The sequence below is a fragment of the Zootoca vivipara genome, chromosome 7 (assembly GCF_963506605.1).
Source record: "Zootoca vivipara chromosome 7, rZooViv1.1, whole genome shotgun sequence".
NCBI classification, from domain to species: domain Eukaryota; kingdom Metazoa; phylum Chordata; class Lepidosauria; order Squamata; family Lacertidae; genus Zootoca; species Zootoca vivipara.
This window is the reverse complement of record NC_083282.1, coordinates 2,769,444-2,791,294: the sequence shown is the minus strand read 5'-3', so window position 1 is coordinate 2,791,294 and position 21,851 is coordinate 2,769,444. Positions and strand designations below refer to the sequence as shown.

At 43.4% G+C, this 21,851-nt stretch overlaps 1 protein-coding gene across 2 annotated transcripts; it reads left to right on the top strand.

Annotated features, from left to right (window-relative positions):
• Window positions 1–1,118: 1,118 nt before the first annotated feature.
• Window positions 1,119–21,432, top strand: NPL (N-acetylneuraminate pyruvate lyase). 2 transcript variants are annotated; one of them, XM_035124192.2, is made up of 12 exons: window positions 1,119–1,222; window positions 2,818–2,919; window positions 5,170–5,243; window positions 6,666–6,753; window positions 8,816–8,873; window positions 9,940–10,015; window positions 13,059–13,151; window positions 14,956–15,104; window positions 15,881–15,927; window positions 16,638–16,722; window positions 17,827–17,866; window positions 19,166–21,432. In XM_035124192.2, exons 2-12 carry the CDS (start codon window positions 2,855–2,857, stop codon window positions 19,315–19,317), a joined length of 927 nt encoding a protein of 308 aa, XP_034980083.1. In that variant the 5' UTR covers window positions 1,119–1,222; window positions 2,818–2,854; the 3' UTR covers window positions 19,318–21,432. The 2 variants fall into 2 exon arrangements, with proteins under 2 accessions (XP_034980083.1, XP_034980084.1); XM_035124193.2 differs by having other exon boundaries at window positions 1,136–1,217.
• The last annotated feature ends 419 nt before the right edge of the window (window positions 21,433–21,851 follow it).

The following is a 21,851-nucleotide window of genomic DNA, read 5'->3' as shown; positions in this document are numbered from 1 at the left end:
GAGCGACCAATTCAGGGAGCTACCGGCTCCACGGAACGGATTGTGGTCGCAAACCGAGGTACCACTGTAGATGGAACAATCTAATAAATGCAGATCATGGAAATTATTTGGGGTGGGGGTTGTCAGGTGAATAGTGGTCTTTCATGAAATGGCTGAGATGTTTATTTTTCTTTCTTCTAGACTTCTTCCCAGCCAAACTGCCTTGAATCTAAAAGCATATCTTAACTTGGTTTGCTTGCTTGCTTGCTTTAATATGAACAGGATACCCTTGTTCAAATTAAAGTATTTTATTATTGCATCTGATATATAAGCACTCTAGTCTACAAATGCTTGTGCCATAATAAATCTGCCCTTGTTGCACTTGCTTGTTTAAGCAATCCTATGCACACTTGTTTATTTGTTACATTTACATCCCTCGAAGGAGCTCAGGGTGCAAACGTGCTTCTTCCCCTCCCCATTGTATGCTCACAACAGCCCTGTGAGGTAGGTTAGGCTGAGAGACTGTGGCTGGAAGGAAGTCACCCAGTGAACTTCACAGCTAAGAAGAGATTTGAGCCCTTGCCTCCTAGGTCTTGGACACTTGTTGTTGTTGTATGTTTATTAAAAAAATAACAACAACAACAACAACTTATTATTTATATGTTGCCCATTCGACTGGGTCGCCCCAGCCACTCTGGGCAACTTCCAACAAATTAAAACACAGTAAGATATCAAACATTAAAAACACACTTATATAGGGCACCGCAGTTCACTGTTAGCTTACCAGGGAGTAAATCTAAACGAGGCTTCCCAATGAAGAAACCTGTATAGAATTGTGCTGTTCATGTTACTATTCACTATGGGTTTTAGAATTTGGGAGGGATAAAAATCTATGTTGTGCATGTGCGTGTACAATGTATTTATTATGGAATATCTCTGAAATCAAAAACTTGCTGCTCATCCCAGAAAACTGGGTAAGTCCCTATGCCTGATGTATATCTTAATTTCACCCGGCTGAGGCTGCATTTACAATTCCCTCTTTTCACTCTCAGCCAGCAAACTCCTGCAGCTGAATTGAACTGCTTAATTCAGGGCAGTGATTTCCCATCTTTGTACTGAGCATGCTCAGAACTTTTGGGCATGCTCAGTAATGTTTATTTATTTCGTTTAAAGAAGCAGCCGCAAAGCCGTCTGATTCGTAGAAGCCGGTACTGTAGCTGCAGAACTTCCTAGGCTAGGTCAGGTGAGAGAGAAGTGTGCCCTGTTTTCTTGTGTCTGGTGCCGGGCAGTTACATCGTACCGGATTTGTTGGCAAACTAGTTCCTTCTTTGCAGGATAGGGCTCTTGGGGAATGAATACGGCGAGGTTATTGCTTTGTTGTGCCATGGTCCGAGTGACGGATCATCTGTAATAATGCAGTCCTTAACTGTTTTCTAAGAAGTGCAGGGTGGGCTGCACAGGGAGGAATGCCCTGAAGCAATGGTGTTTCTTTTTTAAAACAACAGCAATGGTATTTTCATATTTGTTCAAGAGAGTCCAGGAAGATAGTTTGTGTGCAAAATGAAAAACTGTAGCTGTCCCCGTTATTGCCTGCAGAGTCTGCAGGAAGTGTGTACCTAGAACAGCAGTAGCACAACTCCTTGAATTATGGCTGGTGGAGTGAAAGTCACAAAGTGGTTTGTCCACTGCTTTTTCAGGCTGAAGGGCTGTGGTTTGGTTTGGTTTTCAAAGGCAGAGGAGAAGGAAAGGGTGTGGTAGAAGTGCCTTGTGCAAGAAGTTGTTGAATCTGGAGGGTGATGATTTCATGAAGTTATTTGGAAACACAAACCCTTAGGGACCCAAAGAAGCCATGGACACTCTGCCTTTGAAATCTGAAAGTCAGCAGTTTAGATAGATAGATAGATAAGATAGTCATTTGGATTTATAGCCCACCTTTCACCTCAAGGTTACTGCAACTCGGTAACAGTAAGATCTTATAGCACTATTTCCCTCTCGCCCAAGACCTGGGCAAAGTTGTGTATTTGGACCAAGCCACAGTGAACAATGATGGCACTAGATGTTTGTTGGCAGGGAGGGACCACCACCAAGAAAGTCATGTCATGGGTGTCTTTTGCAGGCCTTAGAAGGCAGCAAGCACTGCTAATGGCACTGATTATAATATCCAGGCAGGTGTGTATGGAAGGAGTCCTCTCTCCTTCAGATATTTGGGGCCACATGATTGGACTCCACCTATAACTCTGGTGGTATCATCTTGTCCCCCGTCTATTGAATATCTGTCTAACATCTACATGAAGCCATTGAGAGTGGCCATGAGAGAATTCTAAGCAAGGTGTCACTAGTACATTAATGATACTCAGATCTATTTCTCTGTAACATCTGAATTAGGAATACTGGTTCTGGTCCAGCATCCTGTTTCATCCAGCGACCAACGAGATGTATCCAAGATGCCCACAAGCAGAGCATAAAGGGCAATAGCCTTTTCCTTCCCTTTTCCTCTTCCAGCAGCTTCCATGGAAGAGAATGCCATATGCATTTACTTACTGCATCATGAAATCCATATATATAGGCTTCCCAGAGCATAGGCTGTCTAGGGTGGCTTGCAAAACAAATATAGCCATTAAAAGCAGTAAGCGCTTTTAAGAACTAAAAATGCAGTCAAGAGGCAAGGTATGCGCTGTTGGGTGGCTGTTTATTTGTCTTGATGCTGAATGTTTGCCAAAACTGCATATTGTTCCTGAAAGAACAATAGAAAGTTCTCTGTGTCCTGGACTCTGTCTGTAAGGGTTTGGTATTAAGAGAGGGCTATTCAACATCTGCTTATTTTCCTGTCGCAACCAGGGCTCTTCTCTTTCTCTGACGCCACCCCAACCGCTCTATGGCAGCCCAGAAGAGACTGCAGGGTGTCGTGGCAGCCACTGTCACTCCAATGACTCAGGATGGGTAAATATCTCCTCAGCCTTCAAAGCAACGGCAGTAAGGTTTGATGGGCTCTTAAATAAATCACAGGCACAGATCATGATTCGTTTTATCATATCCTTCATTGCCTATCTGCACCTGTCTTCAACAGAAAGGGGGAAATTGGATTTAAAATGGCAATGATTAACCAGAGCTTTCGGTCTTGCCATCGAATTTTAGAGCACAACTTCTCTGCAACTACAAAATACTAAGTTTTTGACCCTCTTAAGCAGATAGCTTGGTTCACTTGCTTGAAGTATCTGTTTGCACTGCTTCAGAGGCAGCGTGCAGGGACCTCTAGTGTGTGTGACATACATAACTTACAAAGTTACTCTGTATGGCTCAGTGTACCTGGAGAGCACTTACAATTACAACCAGAATTCAAAGAACCACTCCACTAGGGCATGGCTAAGGCTGATGGGACTTGTATTCAGAAACATTTTGAGAGCTCTTGGATGCCTGACCTAAGGAGTCACCATTTATCTATGGCAACAACTTTTGAAATGGAGAGGTGTTTCTAAAGCAGTTTGTGAAGTGGCACTGTGACCTGCTGTTCGAGAGAGGAAAGGGAACCCCACACCCCAAAGGTTGCACACTGTCCATTGGAGATGCCTGAAGTATCTCTTTCGTTCCTCGCCCAAGTGGGCTCCTTTGTAAGATGTGGAGGATCCTGATCTGGAGCAGGTGTTTGGATCCAATCCTTTGCAGATCTATTATTCTAGTGTAGCGTAGACTAGGAATGGGCAGTCTGCCTCCCTGCATTATCCAGTTTCCAGTGGCAATGCCTGCTGGTTGCTGGAATTCTTGCAAATATTGCTGGACTGGGTAGACCTTGGTCTGACCCTCTTGCCTATTCTTAAGCAACCATGCATGCTTGGGCGGTCATTGGACACAGATTAGTTAAACCTTAACTGTTAAGATTGTATAGTTAGGATCTCTTGCCTGGTAGGGGAGATGACAGGCATTCAACAGAGTCAGCAAAGACTATCAGTCTGGTGAATTCCGGAAACTGCCTGCCTATTTAATAAATGGAAAAATCACAATTCTCACTTCCACTTCCAGTCGCTCCCTTTAATGTAAGTTTTGATTGTATCCATGAATTGGTTTTTTTATATTAAAAAATCATACTGGTATGCTTTTTATGTTGTACATTGCTTAGAGATTTTATAAATATTAAGCAGGTTATAAATACTTCTAGATTAAATGCAATAAATATAAATATAAAACCGTGGTAATTCTATTAAGAAGAAAAAAAGTGGACTATAGAAGGGTGAAATTGGCCCACCATTGGAATAAAGCATAATGGTAGCCCCCACCCCCCCACCGCCTGCCCCCATTTAACAAAAGAAAACTAAAATTTAAAAGCAGACTCTTGCTTATTCCTGTGCTGCCTCTCTGCCTCCTGGAGCCCTGCACAACCTGGCAAGCTTAAGATCAAGAGCTTATCAGGAAGGAAAAACAGACAGTGCTGCTGGTCAGCCATTCTCTTTTCAAGAATGTGACCCATCTTCACAGATCACTAGTTTGCTTCTGTCAGCAAGGGGTGAGACACTTATTAACAACGTTGACCTTGGTACGAACAAGTGAGGTGACCTTGGAGCCAGACACCCTGTGGCAACGATGACTTGGCCCAGGACTTCCTGCTGCTTCTGTGGCCATGCAAATGCCTTTCAAAGAGGCAGGGTGGACTTCCCCGAATTTTCATGGGCCAGGGACTAGGGGCTTCGTCCAACTGGGATTGAGTGGGAAATGGGAAACCAGACGGGCTTCCCTGTATCCACTTGGACCAGCAGCTAGATAGAACAGAGTTTCTGAGCCCTCTGCTCTTGGCAAAACCTGGTGACGTCAGACAGACAGTGTTTTCCTGCTGCTCCCATTCAGAGTTGGAAAGCTGTCCGGAGATAGCAGGGGGGAAACAGGAACAAGGAATGTACAACAGCTTTTGCAGCCTGGAAAACAAGGTTGAAAGTTTCCATGCAATGGGCTCTCCTTTCTTTGGCTTTCTGGTTTCTGTTTTTGCGTCATTTCCAAACTGTGAATGGAAACAAATGGCATTAGCGTACTGTAGGGAGTGATGCCTTTAATCAAATTATTGTATGATCTGTCTGGCGAGGGAAGATTGGTTGTTCAGGTTCAGCTTTCATGTGTGCATGCCTGACACTTTACATTCTGGGTTTTTCTTTTCAGTTATGGCTAAAGGTGATCATGCTTCCTATCTTGTGTTCCTTTCTTCAGGGAAATCAACCTCTCTGTGATTGGCCAATATGTGGACTACCTGATAAATGAGCAAGCTGTGAAGAATGTCTTTGGTAATATATGGCTTATGAGACCATTTGCTTTTGTGTGGACTGTCTCCTACACAGAAATGGTTATCATTTCAGCCCCAGACATCTAAGATGACACAATATATTGTGATAACCTTATCACAATTACTTCAGGATCAGAGGTACCATGCCTCTGAATGTGTCCGTTTGGGGAGCAACAGCTGGAGCAGGCACCCCCAAACTGCGGCCCTCCAGATGTTTTGGCCTACAACTCCCATGATCCCTAGCTAACAGGAACAGTGGTCAGGGGAGATGGGAATTGTAGTCCAAAACATCTGGAGGGCCGCAGTTTGGGGATGCCTGAGCTGGAGAGTCCTATTGTACTCTAGGCTTTCCAGAGGCATAGAATTGTAGAAGTGTACAGTTGGAAGGGACCCCAATGTCCTCTGGTCCAGCCCCCTGCAACGTAGGAAGGCATCTGATTGGTCACTAAGGGAAATGGGATGCTGGCCCTTGGTCTGATTTGATGCAGCAGAGAGCTCTTCTTATCAAAGGATTCTGTGCAGTCTGGTAGATAACAAACAACTTGGCTGCCCATATTCACTCCAGGGAGGCCTATGGCAACTTAAATGGCTAATTTATCGTTGCAGTGTGCGGTTTTTGTAGGTACTTGTTTCTGAAACTGAGCCCTCTCCATGGATGTTTATGCTGTGATAGGTCCCATGTGCATGCTTCCCGCAAAGAATTGTGGGAACTGTAGTTAACTGCTGAGAGTTGTTGTTGTTTAGTCGTTTAGTTGTGTCCGACTCTTCGTGACCCCATGGGCCAGAGCGCGCCAGAGTTGTTAGGAGACCCTTATTCCTCCTCACAGAGCTACAGTTCCCAGAGTTCCCTGGGAAGAGAGATCGGTTTTTTAAAACCTCTCTGTGAACTTTTGCCCTTGTACCATGGGCCTACAGATCTGACCCAGTATAAGGCGCAAGGTTGGACCAAGACATTTTGGCCCCTGATGTAAACCAAAAAATGGCGCCCACCCCACCCCCACCCCACCCCCTCCAGGGAAGAAGGGGTGAGCAAAGATCTACATCAGGAACAAGGCAGGGGGTGGGGTGGGACTAAAGATCTACCTTGAGATAGATGGTGGGAGAAGATCAGCAGTGTCTCCTATTGGCCAAGAGGCCACTGTAGAGGTGGCATGGCATGGGGGGGGGGTAATACATTCCTTTGAGGCCAAAACTGCTGCCCCTGTGGATTCTACCACCTGAGGCAGTCGCTTCACCTTTCCTCATGAGTGGGCCAGCCCTGATAAGGCAACTTGCTATGTTCCTGCAATGCACTCCATGATCTGTGCAGCAAGGCTTCCTGAAAACATGCTGAAGTAATTGTTCCCCACCCCCCCCCCAAAAAAAAATACTCTGTTCTTTCTGTGTGTGCAAATACTTCCATTTTTCCCTTTTTTGGTCACAGTAAATGGAACTACAGGAGAAGGCCTGTCCCTGAGCGTTCAGGAGAGGAAGCAGCTGGCAGAAGAGTGGGTGACTAAGGGCAAAGATAAGTGAGTAACCGGGGGTGGGGTGGGGCGAGATTGGTGTGTTTCAGAGAAATCACTGGCTATCTAAGCAAAGACAGTTGATTATGAAATCTGTGCTCTGTTTCCTTCCTTTTTTCCCCTTTAAAGGCCAAGGAGAGGGGAACAGTTTTTCGAGACTGTCGAAAGTAACAAGCTGCAGTATGTTAATGTCTGTCTCTCATCTCCGGCAGATTTCTTTATATCTTCTCGTTGCTCAAAGAAAACAAGGGAAATAAAAGTGGATATTTATAGGAGGAGAGAGCTGTCTGTCTTGTTTTTGTCTATACCATTCCTTGCAGGCTGAGAATAAGGATGGAGAGGTGGGATATGGGGAAAGAGAGAGTGTTGTTTCTTTCAGACAGAATGCTTGGGCTGCGCTGCTCCTGGTTCAGAGATGAAATAATAGTTTTACCTTTTATGACAGTGGAGCAGATTTCCTCAGAAGGTGGTGGACTCTCCTTCCTTGGAGGTTTTTAAAGCATCTGTCATGTATGATCTAGTTGAGATTCCTGCATTGTAGGGGGTTGGACTAGATGGCCCTCAGGGTCCCAAGTCTACAGTTCTATGATTCTGTGTATGAATTATGTAGAAATCACTGGAGGGCAGAGCACACAGCGCATGAAAGCTTTTAAAAATCCTTTTCCTTCTACTTGCAAATGTTAACTTTGTAATACTAAAAGTCTGTGAATATATTGGTTTCTGCTTTTAAATATTAATTTCCCCTTCAACAAGGTTGCTAAAAATTATTTCAAACGGCTTTGATGCAGCCCCCTTTTGTTGTCTTTTTAATTTGCTACCTTGACTACTGCTTAAACTTTAAGTAATTGAAATCCTCTGATTCTATAAGAGCACATGGATGTGACCTGTAAAGTGGCTGTGATTGGGCCAAATAATAATTTTTACCATTCCAAAGTTTGCTGGCCTAGGTAGCATCTGCCAAAGGTGTGGTGCTCCATGGTCAAGAGTCACAGTGTCTCTGAATGCCCATTGCTGGGAATCCCAGTGGGGAGAGTGCTGTGGAGCTCAGGTGAGGCACCTGGCTGGCCGCAGGGAGAACAGGATGCTGCTGGACTATGTGGATGGACCACTGGCCTGATCCAGCAGAACTCTTTTCATGATCCAGTGACTTCTGGCTTTCCCACTGAATATCATACATTCTTTTTTCTTAATTGGTGTTCTCTTATGAATATTTATAGTACTTTATGTAAACCACTTAACATATTTATTTTATTTTATAAACCACTTAAGATATTTATTTTTGATTAAGCTGGCTAAGTGAAGGCACAAATCTTCAAAGAAGAGTTTCTGGGGCACTCCTGAAGGGTGGGGGAATATGACTCAATATGCTCCTTTTCCCCTCCAAGTTTTTGAAACATGGGCTACAGATTTTGACAGTGTTCTACTTTTGCTCTGTGTTTCATTTTGCTGTTCATCTTTCTTTTTGAAATACCTGCATTTCTGCATAAATATGCCTCTTTACTGGACAAAATGGCATATATCCCTGTGTTGCACATTTTCACATGTGATGAACACACGCCTGTATGCTGATGTGTGTGCTTTAGAACAGAAGATTTGAAAGCAAGTGAAATGCTATCAAAGGAGAGGGAAAGCTGTGGAGCAGTTTGGACTGAAGATGTCTGAGGAAGGAATCAAGTGTCCTCTGCTTTTCTGTTAATTCTTAATTGCCTATCAGTGAAGCAGATTTTCTATTCCAAGATATTAGATCAGGGGGACCTTTTCAAACTCTCTATCCTCCGTTCCAGGCAAGCAAGCAGCATTGTCATGGCTCGGGGGCACATCCCACCCAGGCAAAAATAGCTGGAGACCTGGGGTAGAAACTTTATGCAACCTCTGGGTCTGTGTTTCCCCACCCTGATATAGATAAGAGACATACATGCACATGTACAAACACATGGACCTGGTTTTAATACATGAGTTTGTCCTCGACAAGGTTGCATTTAAATAGATATTATGAAATGCTTGAAATGCAAACTGTCAGCAAAATGACCGCACACACAAACACGCTTTCCTCTTTTCTATTTTGCAGACTAGATTACGTGATTATTCATGTTGGTGCACTCAGTTTACCAGAAGCAAAGGGACTGGTGAGTGTGTGGTTTTTAATGTATTTCCCCCTGTTTTTATCCTACATGAACGTTGGCTGCACAAGGAGACAGTCCCGCCTACATTTATTTATTCATTGCATTTATATCCCACCTTCCCTCCAAAGAGCTCAAGGTGGCATACAATATATAATTCTCGTCCTGCCCATTTTATCATCACAACAACCCTGTGAGGTAGGTTAGGCTGAGTGTGAATGAGTGGCTTGAGGTTACTCAATGGCAGTGAGCTTCATGGCTGAGTGGGGATTTGAACCCTGGTCTCCCACATCCTAGTCCAACACTCTAACCATTATGCCACATTGACTCCCTTCATGCCAGTGCAGGGTTGAGAAGCTACACTTGCTGAAATTCCGCCTACAACTCCCATCATCCCTGACCGTGGGCCATGCTGGCTTGAGATGATGGAAGTTGGAGTCTGACATCAGTTGCAGAGCGACAGGTTCAGGGAAGCAGCTTTAGGGAGAAAATAAGGTGAGGGTGTAGTTTCAACAAATTAAGTGGGTTCCAGCTATTTAAAAAAAATAAAGTGTTATTTGCATTGCAGATACTTGGAGTAGCTAATTGTTAGCGTATGATCACTGCAGATGATCAAGACACATAAAGCCCACCAAAAGAATTGCTTTGCAATCAGAATATCTCCTCCTTCTCAAAACAGCCAGGAATGGCTATAGAAACAGTACCATCAGGAGATCCAATTACAGTGGTAACTCTGGTTAAGAACTTAATTCGTTCCGGAGGTCCGTTCTTAACCTGAAACTGTTCTTAACCTGAGGTACCACTTTAGCTAATGGGGCCTCTGGCTGCCGCCGCAGCACAATTTGTGTTCTCATCCTGAAGCAAAGTTCTTATCCTGAGGTACTATTTCTGGGTTAGCAAAGTCTGTAACCTGAAGCGTTTGTAACTCGAGGTACCACTGTATATTTGTATACATAACTCTAGCTAGGGAATTCTCATGTAATTGGGGCATAGACAAGTGATCTGTTCCTTTTTTAGCACTTCCGTGATGGTGCCAATCTCTATGGATATAATTTCTTTCCTTCCTTTTCAGGCTAAGCATGCAGCAGAAATAGGAGCGGATGGCATAGCTGTCATCGCCCCCTCTTTCTTCAAACAGGTGAAGAAAGGTGAGGAGGCAGGTCCCACTGTATTATTTCCCCTCTTTCCATCTACATCCTGGGCAGGTCTTCAGTACTGTACTGAAGTACTGTGTTGTTGGGATGTGAGATGTGGGCTGCTAGTACACAGGTGTCAAACACAAGGCCCGGGGGCCAAATCCGGCCCGTCAGACCTCGTCATGTGGCCCGCCGAGCGCCCCAGCCAGCGGGACCCAGCAGTGGGACCTTGCTGCTGAAGCGCCGCGCCAACAAAGCGCCGACAAACAGCTGGGGCCGGGGAAATGCTTTTTGCCCCTGGGTCCCTTCGCGCTCTTTTCTGGCGCTGAATCAAGGCGGCGACCCCCCTCCCTTTCTTTCTTCCTCTCTCTCGTTCTTATTCTTTCTTTCCCTCTCCTTCCTTCCTTCTTTATCTCTGTCTTATCTCCCTCTTTCTTTTTCTTTCCTTCTTTATTCCTTCTTTCCTACTCTTCTTTCTCTCACCTCTTTCCTTCCTCTCTCCCTCCTGCTCCCTCTTTTCTTTCTTTCTTTCTTCCTTACTTCCTTCCTTTCTTCCTTCCGTCCTTCCCAACTTTCTTCCTCTCCCTCATTCTTATTCTTTCTTTCCCTCTACTTCCTTCCTTCTTTCTCCCATTCCCTCTTCTCTCCCTCTTTCTTTTTCTTTCCTTCTTTATTCTCTTCCTTATTTCCTACTCTTCTTTCTCTCCCCTCTTTCCTTCCTTCCTTCCTCTCTCCCTCCCACTCCCTCTTTTCTTCCTTCCTTCCTTCCTTCCTTCCTTCCTTCCTCCCCTCCCTCTCCCTCTCCCTCTCCCTCTCCCTCTCCTCAGAAACATAGGATGCTGCTTTATACTTCTGGCCCTTAAACCCTGGAACCAGGAGAGCAGCTTCAGTGAGTCAACCTCAGCCAGTCCCTTTGGTGAAGGGTGGTGGCTCACTGGCAGAACATCTGTCCTGCATGCAGAAGGACCCCAGCATCTCCAGGTACTAGTAGCTCTGCAAAGGTCCTGCATGAAACCCTAGCAAGCCTCCACCACCCAGTGCAGTTACCAAAAATCATTTTTCAATAAATTGTACAATAATTGTACATTTGAATATCTACTTGCCATTATTCTGACTATGTTTCTGCTTTCAGAGCTAGTTATTACTTACATTATTACAAAAAACAGTAATAATTGAATGCAGTGACAATAGAATCATAGAATCATAGAGTTGGAAGAGACCACAAGGGCCATCCAGTCCAACCCCCTGCCAAGCAGGAAACACCATCAAAGCATTCCTGACAGATGGCTGTCAAGCCTCTGCTTAAAGACCTCCAAAGAAGGAGACTCCACCACACTCCTTGGCAGCAAATTCCACTGCCGAACAGCTCTTACTGTCAGGAAGTTCTTCCTAATGTTTAGGTGGAATTTTCTTTCTTGTAGTTTGAATCCGTTGCTCCGTGTCCGCTTCTCTGGAGCAGCAGAAAACAACCTTTCTCCCTCCTCTATATGACATCCTTTTATATATTTGAACATGGTTATCATATCACCCCTTAACCTTCTCTTCTCCAGGCTAAACATACCCAGCTCCCTAAGCCGTTCCTCATAAGGCATCGTTTCCAGGCCTTTGACCATTTTGGTTGCCCTCTTCTGGACACGTTCCAGCTTATCAGTATCCTTCTTGAACTGTGGTGCCCAAATAATTTATGATAATAAAGAGTGGACACATAGTCCTACAGATACAACCGGCCCTTTGAGGGTGACCAAACTGCTGATGCGGCCCCCGATGAATTTGAGTTTGACACCCCTGCTTAGCAGTTACTTTTCAATTTACATTCCCTCTTTGTATTCTATGGGAGTGTAGAAAAGCCACAAAATGTGGCATTGGGGGCAAATTCACTTTCCTGTGGATCTCTGCTTCCATTTGAAAAAGAAAGAAACCTTGCAGTCCTTGTGGCTTGGAAGTCACAATTGAAAAAGATCAGGTAATGGACCTTGTAAAATCTCAGAAGCCAGAGTGGTGGCTGAATAAGAATTCCAGTGATCAGGAGGTGAGGCTTCAGTGCCTCTTGACTGACAGAATAAATTATGCAAGATGAGCATGATAAATTAGACAAATTTGCATAATTTATATTGGCCGCAAAAGCCTATTTTTCTTCGTACAGATTTCAGGTTACCTTAGCCAGAATGTTTTGGGAGTGTGTGTGTGTTTGTTTTCTTTTAGTGCAGAGTATGCCCATCCATGAATATACAGTAATACCTCCGTGAACACCCGACTTGTCTAGCATCCATTCCGGTGAATGTCTGCAGCAAACCCGGAAGTACCGGAACAGGTTGTTTCTGGGTTTGCCACTAGCACATGTGCAGAAGCGCTAAATTGTGCTTCGCACATGCACAGAAGTGCAAACCGCTCCGTGCAGATGTGGCGCTTTGCCCTGCGTCCTTTTTGGCTAGTGACTGGGGCTCCGGAATGGATCCCGGCCGCAAAATGAGGTATGACTGTGGAAGGTAAAAAGAAATGGCTTTTAGGTCCACTTCTGTGTATCATGCAAAAGGATGCATCTAAGCTTTGAACATACTTAGTTAATCTCCTGGGAAGATTTCTACTTTTATAGAGCCTAGACTTGCATCTCACAATTCACAAATAATGAAGATGTGGTCTGCAGTCTTTTTGTTCTTGCATCTTCCTGCATCCATTTTCTTTACCATATTCTGTGTTAATTTGAGATGCTACCATCATTTATCCTCATTGACATGAATCAGATTAGCTCTGGTGGTTTGGGAATCCCAGATGAAAGCCTGGAACAATCCTTCTCTCCTTTTCAGTCTCTCCACCTCCAGCCACATATTTACAATTGGCAGCCTAGCTGGGAAGATGAATTACCAACTATGGCACCCCTTCAAGAGTGGACCAAAATTCCATTTTAATCTCTCTGTGTGTTGGATGGGGGCAGGGATAGTTGTGCAGGCAGTTTGGGGTTGCTACTTGCATGTCACATAGGCCTACATTGTACATGAGGTGTGCTCTTCAAAATTACCCAGGTTTTCAATTGCTTTCATTGTCTTCTCTTATTTAGATGCTCTGGTTGCCTTCTTGCGGGATGTTGCATCTGAAGCCCCAGGCATCCCATTCTATTATTACCACATCCCTCCCCTGACTGGTATAAAAAGTAAGTGCTACTCACCTAGACCATCCTAATTACATCTCGGGGGAAAGTTGGTGGACTCAGAAGCTCTTTCTGCGTATGTTTGGTGTTTTAATTAATTTAGGCAAATGTCAAATGCATAGGATTGTACTTCAGAATGTAGTGGTAGTCAAGATAGCCCTAGATCTATTATACTAGTATTATACTCTGTCCACCAAATCTAAATCCTTAAACCTGTTCCTCACTTCCACTGTGTATTCATAAGGGATTTTATTTAGATTGTCTCTTACTGGCTCAGTGGATTTTCCTACTTTTCACCCTCCTAAGCCTTTCCCCTCAAGCTGTATTACCTAGTGCATTTATACAATTTAACATAAAGTCCACATTTCAAATGAATTCTAGATTTCACATATATTTACTTTAAAAAGAAAACAAAGAGCAGTATTCCAAAAAGAATTCAGCTTAATTAACCAGGGGAGAGTACTTGCTTCTTATTAGACCTATTTTCTTAAAATGTCTCAGAAGGATGTGAGAGATTGCAAGCAATTAAAAATCCTTATGATTTCCTCCTTTTAAGGAGGAAACCTTTTAAGGGGTTTCCAGCAGATCCAATCCTTCCAAGATTCCAGCCTCTTTTACTGATTTCAGTTCCAGTTTGTCTTTAGAAAAACAAGTTCAGTCTTCTATAAGTCACTGCAACCTAGATATATACCGTAGTTCCATTCATTCCCCCAACAGAGTGCACAAAAAGTTTGTTCCAAGTTTTCCCTTCTGGTTTCGAATTCACCAATGGCTGTAGTTCAAAGTCAAGTCCACAGCTCGATCGCTGCTCCCCCCCCCCCCACTCCCTGTACTTTCCAGCACAAAAGCAGTTTGGGGGTTGCAGGAGAGCCCTTTTGCAGTCTGCTGGACCTCTCAACACCCTGAGCACCCTCTTGGGGCTTTTTGGGGGGGGGGTGCGCCTCACCTTGGCACTTCCCCATTTCTCCGCGGGGCTCAAGTCCGTCAGACGTTTGGACTCATGCTGCTTTCCACCATCTGCAGAAACCGGAAGTGCACCCAAGACACATTTAAAGCACATTACTTCCCTCAAATAGTGCTGGGAACTGTTGTTTGTTAAGGATGCTGGGAACTGTAACTCTTTGAGGAGAAACCACAGTTCCCATGGTTCTTTAGGGAAGTCGTGTGCTTTAAATGCCCAGTGGATGCACTTTGAATGTATGGTGTGGATCAGGACTAAGTTCCATTGTTCATACATATGCCAGTATTAGAGGGCATTATCCTTGTCTATATGCATTATTATTTGTTTTACTACATTTTTTTAGACTCATTGTTAAAACCGTGTTTATGGAGGACAATCTTACTCAGCTACGAGTGATCGCCAAAAAGAGAAGAGAAAGTACCGTATATAAATTTTGAGCCAGTGTAATGGCCAAGGTTTCCCCTCAAAAAGCTAGAAAAATGGTAGCTTTGTGAGAGTGCCAATAATAGTCTGTTAAACATTGCTTTACCTCCCTCTTGGCCCACAATTCCCAGAGTTCCTGCTCTGAGACAGGAGGACGTCTGCAAAATCTGGTGTAAGATTATAGTGTATTCTGATCAAGGAATTCCATTTCTATTGCCTTCCACAGATGAGGAAGAGAGAACTTTGGGGGCATTCTTCCCAGATTTACACCTTTTCACAAGAACACATTCTTTGTAGTGTATTTTGGGATAGGTTCACAGCCTCTATTGTGATGTTTTCTTGCCAGATGTGGTCATGTACTTTGCCCGGTAAGACCTGAAAACTTGTTGATGTTCCTCTCTTTTGCTCTCTCTCTCTGTTCAGTTAATGCTGAAGAACTGCTAAATGGGATGATAGAGCAGATCCCCACCTTTAAGGGGGTGAAGTTCAGTGATAAAGACCTCCTGGATTTTGGGCAGTGTGTGAAGAAAAATGATAAAGGCCAGTTTGCACTTCTGTACGGTGTGGATGAGGTAAGGCATTTCTATATTAATAACTGGTGTACTAGAATAGCAAGATGGCTTCCTAAAGTGATGTAACCAAGTAGTGCTTTTTGTGCTACTGGGGACATCTTCTGCCTTCCTAAAGAGTTGCCATGATCACTTTTTGTTTTTGTTTTTTATGTAATTTTTAAAATTAATTTTCCATTTTTAAACAATGTTATAACATCGTACCACCTTTCACAAATTTTTAGCTCTACCGAGATTTTGACTTCCTTCCGTTCCATCATCTGGTTTTTATAAAACACATCTTAGAACCACACATTTATACTGTCTAACTTCTACATTTAACTTAAATTATTTAGAACTTAAAGCACAAGTAGAAAGTTTCTTCTTTGAAATGTTGCAAACTTTATCGCAGTCCTGCTAGTGTCTATATATGTTTACACTGATTGCCTACGTATTCAATAAAGTATTCTCCCTGGAACCCTGGGTCACTCTGGTTTTGGATTTTCCCCGTCAGCTTTGCCAATTCTGCATAGTCCATCATCTTCGTCTGCCATTCCTCTACTGTCGGTAATTCTTGCTATTTCCACTTTGGGGCTAATAAAGTTCTAGCTGCTGTAGTGGCGCACATGAACAATTTCTGGTCAGCTTTTGATATTTCCACTCCGGTCATCCCCAACAGGAATGCCTCCGGTTTTTTAGGGGCCATGATCACTTTTTGAATGTTGTCTTCCCAGCAACAAGTTGTTCTACTGTTTTCTCAAGGAAATAAAATATGTGGATTTTTGTCTTTCCCTAACCAGCAACTCCTGGGTGCACTCGCTATGGGAGCGACTGGGGCAGTTGGAAGGTCAGTCTCTCTTTCACAGCACAAACCTAACTATGTCACCTCAGAAGTAAATCCTATTGAATTCAGTAGGGCTTACTCCCAGGTAAGGAGGGTTAGGCTAGCAACCTCAGTCATCTTTACATGGATGAGAAAGTATGAGTTCCAATGCCACGTCTTTTGTAGCAAAGAGGGTCATTTTGCAGTTCATTCTTCTGGCTGCTTTTAGCCCTGTACCAGTTTTTGTTTATACAGCTGAGTGATGAGTAAGAAAACATTCATGTCTGAAACAGTGTTCTTCTTTTTATTGGTATAGCTCAGAGGTCCCCAAACTTATTTGGCCATTGCTTCCTTTTCAGAAAAAAAAACCCTCAGTGCCTCTCCCCCCCCCCCTCTGATCACGTCTCTTCCTTGCCTGGATGGAGAAGGTTCAGAAGAAAGCAGCCTCTTGTGCAAATGTTGTGTTTCTTGTTCCACCCCTTCTTGCCTTTGGCCCTGGTCACACTGTCATGTGGCCCCTGGAAGGGAATCTGAAAAAGTTCCTTACCCCGTTTAGAATGGTAACCATAGTCTGTACAGTAGCATCTCCCCTCCCACTTTCTCCCTTTTAATAGCTTATTGCACCTGACATGCTACTCTGTGCAGTAGCGAGTCCCAGTTTTGCTCGATCAATTCTAGTTATGGGGGCACATATTAATACTAACTCTGCTCTGCTGGCTTTTGTTTTCGTACAGCACCTATAACTATCTGGGCAAGGCAAATAACTTAATGCTGGAAGCTTTTGCCAATGGAGACCTCTCCTTGGCACAAAAATATCAGGTATGATATTTCTAACTGAAACTGATTACAATGGATCATAGTATGATAACAGATTCCTCCTTCCTTTCATATATGGGTAACTCCCAACTTACACTGGCAGCCCAGGACCTCCATATGCACTGCCCAGGCTTGCACCGCAGAGAGGTCACCTTGCTGCTGCTAACACAGCCGTTTGACTTCACCCCTGGAGGTGCGCTCCATTGTCTCTCGAGGCAGATGAATGACAGCAACAACAACTTTATTCATTTTTTTGGCATTAAAAAGAATTTTATTGATTTCCATTTAAAAGTCACAGTGCACAACACTATTACAAAAACAATAAATCACAGTAAAAAATACAAACAAATAGTGACATATACCTCGTCTAACAAGCTCAGAAAAGACGAGGAAAAGATAAAGATACCTGAGCCCAAAATAGAATATATGAAGAATAATGATGTAAATAAATTAAGAATCGTGCCATGAAATAGAATGTAATTGATGAGGTACAGAGAAGTAACTGGAAGTCAAACCTCAATCTTCTTTTTTTTTCTTTCTTTTTTCTTCTTTTCTTCTTTTTTCTTTTTAACTTTTCCCTCTGTTTAACTTTATTCAGCTTTACACACTTTGCCAAATTTTTTAGGGGGGGCATCTGGGGGGTGAATGGCAACCCCACCCACCATTTAACCCATTGTGTTTTGACTATACACGATTTTGGCATTATGCTCTATCCCTGGAGTATAACCCCCCCCCCCGCCGCCCCTGCCCCCAGTAAGTTGTACAGGAGAGATGGCACGCTCTAAAAAATAGTGTGCATCTCCCCACTACCCTTTACCCAGCTTGGGACAATGGGCAAATGGGAACAGGTTTCTTGACATGCATCACTTGCTGAATGTATTTGCAAACAGTTGGTGTGGGACCCATATGACCTAGCTGGCACTCTGCCGAAAATTTAAATAAACTCTCATTGCACCCACCTCAGATCCTGTGTGCACTTCCCTTCCCAATCCTTCATTGTTCCCTCTCCCCTAATTACCTGATAACACTATCTATACCACCTCCAGCTGCCCTACACTTTTTTTATTACCTATAATAAAATTAATAAACTTATTTTCTGTCTCCTAGTACTGTACCCAGGAAGTAATCAGCTTTTTCATGGCACAGGGTAGGTACCACAGTAGACTGAATCCTTTTCTGCCCATCTGACATGGTTTATCCAACGTGGCTTGAATGCTTCTGAATTTCCTTTTTTTAAAAAAAGCTTTTATTGTCCAAAAAACGCAGGTATGTTCTGAAAGACTCCATTCAACTCTCTCTCTCTCTCTCCATTTTTCCTTTGCAAATTGCCCCTTGCACTTCTTCAAATACAGCTTTTCTCATGGGCATAGCCAGGATTTTTGTTAGGGGGGACAGATTTGTATTGGTTTTTATTGATGTTGATTGATTTTGGGGGGAGAGCTTCCCCCTGCCCCTCCTTGGCTACACCCATGGCTTTTCTCCTACTGCTTTGATTTTCAGACCTCAATTTCTTTTCCAAATACATTTCTCTAAAAATATATATTATTATTGTAAGATGATAGTAACAAATTATTTGTACTCAAGTGCTTACACCAGGCATCCCCAAACTTGGGCCTTCCAGATGTTTTGGACTAGAATCCCCATCTTCCCCGACCACTGGTCCTGTTAGCTAGGGATCATGGGAGTTGTAGGCCAAAACATCTGGAGGGCCGCAGTTTGGGGGTGCCTGGCTTACACTAAAGTGCATGTACTAAATGCTAATCATCTAGCAGCTTGTACATTTGAAATATGCCTCAGATTTCATCTGTATATATTCCATTGTGTATCTAATTGTAATATTATCTTGTTCTCTGCCATAGAATTTAGCCAGATTCCCCAAATGTTTAGCAACAGTAACGCTCCATGTCAGGCAGTAAATGCATGTGTGATATAGTCAGCCCTCGAACTTTGAGAGCTCGTATGACATTGTCATGTTGAATCAGTAAGTTCCCGTGTGGAATCTCACTTCTCACCTCCCGTGTGGAATCTCACTTCTGTCAAAAACATTCAGTAATTAAAGGTTGGGGACTAGTCGGTTGGCTAAAAGTTTGTGGGCAAGGGCCAGACTTCCTGAGATGCAGTGAGTAAATCATGGGGTTTCTCTCCCCCTGCTCTTTTATGAAAAGAAATTATTTTAGTCACATCCCTACTATACATTGTAAAGCACTCTTGTAACAGTTGTGGCTTTCCCCCAAAATCTTGGGAACTGTCGTTTAAGGGTACTAGTCTCCCATAGCTACGATTCCCAGCACCCTTAACAAACTACAGTTCCTAAGATAGTTCATGACTTTTGAAATTGTATGGGTGCTTTAAATGTATGGTGTGGCTGTGACCTTCTTCACTGACTACCAAGTGGGACAGAAACTTTGATGTGGAATGATTTGTGTCCTTTTTTTATTTTGGCTAGGCTTTGGCGTTGCAGAGACCAAAGCAATCGTGACTCTGCTTTCAGGGATACCCATGGGTCCCCCACGACTTCCACTCTCAAGTGCCTCTGAGGAGTTCATTGCCAACGTAAAACCCAAATTGGAGAGCCTGAAGAACTGTTGCTACAGCTGACTTTAAGCTCCAATGTGGGCATAGGAACATGGACCATGCAACCTTGGTGAACAGGTCTCACTTGCATACTTGAGACGCATCCATGAGGAAATTGCTCAAAGACTCCTAACAGGGACTATGCATTGATACCCTCTACATACCTTGCCTGGATGGAAAACAGTAGCTGCTTTGCTGCCTGGCAAGGATATGATGCCTCTCCAATAAGAAAATATACTCGAGTATAAGACGACCCGAATATAAGCCGAGGCACCTAATTTTACCCCCCAAAACTGGGAAAACTTATTGACTTGAGGATAAGCCGGTTCACCACCCCACAAACTGCTTTCAGGCTGCTCGTTCCTCCTCCGCCGACAGTGGCAAAGGAGGAAGAAGGAGATCTGTATACTATCCCTTGCTTTTTCCTGTAGGCGTAATTGCAGTCGTTAACAGTCGTCAACAGGTTTACCATACCCATTGAGTCAATCACCTATCTCCTACCACCCTTCTGAGAAAAACCCCACCCCACCCTCCCACTATATATAAGGGTCTGGTGACTTCTGTTTCAGTGTATCTGAAGAAGTGTGCATGCACACGAACGCTTACACACAGAACAAACGTAGTTGGTCTCTAAGGTGCTACTGGACAATTTTTAAATTTAATTTTTAAATTTATTTTGACTGCGTCAGACCGACACGGCTACCTACCTGAATCTATTTTTTAAAAGTCATTCACACAATTAGCCATTGGGCAAATTATATATCTTGTGCACTTTGCATGGGAAAATATCAATACAGGTGTGCAAGCTTGGGGGCAATGACCTCATGATTGGGGGCAATGACCTCATGGTTTAGACAAGCTGCTCCCACTCATACAACTAAAGATTTACTACAGCCTACACTAAACAGTCCATGAAGCACAAGTTCAAGATTATTGGAATGGTAATGCCTCAAAACCTCTGTGGAGGCAAAGGAAAAAACACAACTTACTTTCTACTGAGGTTTTCAGCCTAAACAATTGAGGCAAACTACAAAAAATAGTCTGCACTGCCAAGGAGGACATCACAAATGTTACACAATAAATAAACTCAAATTGGTCCACTATGTTGGAGAGGCTGTAACCAAGCAGGATCCTATTACCACATGTGTTAATGCAAGTTTGTACAAACCTTCTGGAAATACTTTTTACTGAGGTTTATCGTTACAGGGCAGGCGCTACAACCTGATCCTAAGCTCTTTAAAAATTGTTTATTGATGACAATAAGGATTTAATGTCCTAAGACCTACTAATCTTGATGATCGCTGTTAGACAGCTAATTACCCAACATTGAAAGATAGCTACCATTCTGAATTTTGAGGTGTGATGGGGTAGGATGCAGAATGTAGTCCTAATGGAAAAACAAAGAAACAATTCAGAGCACTGTAGAAAACAAAAAGCTAGGATAAATTTGAAAGAGTTTGGTATATGTTTATTCAACATGTTGTGAAAGACAGCATTACTGTGTTGCCACCATCAACTCATAGTACACTTCAAAATAACTTGTTAAGAAGATGTATAAGAGATACTTGATCTGGAGAGATTAAAATGAACAGTGTGAAGTATTTTATAAACTTACCTGTAACTCACCTAAGTGGGATGTATTAACATGCATGGAATGTCTATGGGAGAAGGAAAGGGATTTCTTTGTTAAATTTACTTGCAAAACTGCAAAAATAAAGTCTTTTTTTTTAAAAAAAAAGTGGTGGGCAAAAGGTTTCTTTCATGGTAGAATGCTCACAAGTCTTCTAATTGATAAATGACTCTAAACGGGTTTTCAAAGAACTCCATTAATTATAGTTCAGAAACTGCTGCTTGACACGAATTGTAATGGAAAATGAAAGTGCCACAATAAATTTGTGTGGCCTGTTGGTGGTGATGAGCAGCAGTTTTAGGACCATGAAAGTAAATTATAATTGTCCAGAACCTGCTATAGTTCATTGGTGATGAAGGTGTAGTTGATGAGCACTGCCCTGTCAGCCTCTCTTCTGAGCCTGTCTTGCAATAAATTACTCCCAGATAACAAGTCTGGCCTTCTCAATCTTGTCTGCCTCCCCCTGGTCACCCACCCTTCATTAGGTAAGAAATCAGTTATAGAAAATCCTTCAGCTGTGTGTTTCTGTCCAACAAGTTGCAACAAATGTGGAGTAAGAAATCTCTTCCAAGTCCTGTGGCACCTTAAGGTAAAGGGTAAAGGGGCCCCTGGCCATCAGGTCCAGTCGTGTCCGACTCTGGGGTTGTGGCGCTCATCTCGCATTATTAGCCGAGGGAGCCAGCGTTTGTCCGCAGACAGCTTCAGGGTCATGTGGCCAGCATGACAAAGCTGCTTCTGGCAAACCAGAGCAGCGCACGGAAACGCCTATTTATCTACGGTACTTGCACTTTGATGTGCTTTCGAACTGCTAGGTGGGCAGGAGCTTGGACTGAGCAACAAGAGCTCACCCCGTTGCAGGGATTCGAACCACCGACCTTCTGATCAGCAAGCTCTAGACACTCTGGTTTAACCCACAGCGCCACCTTAA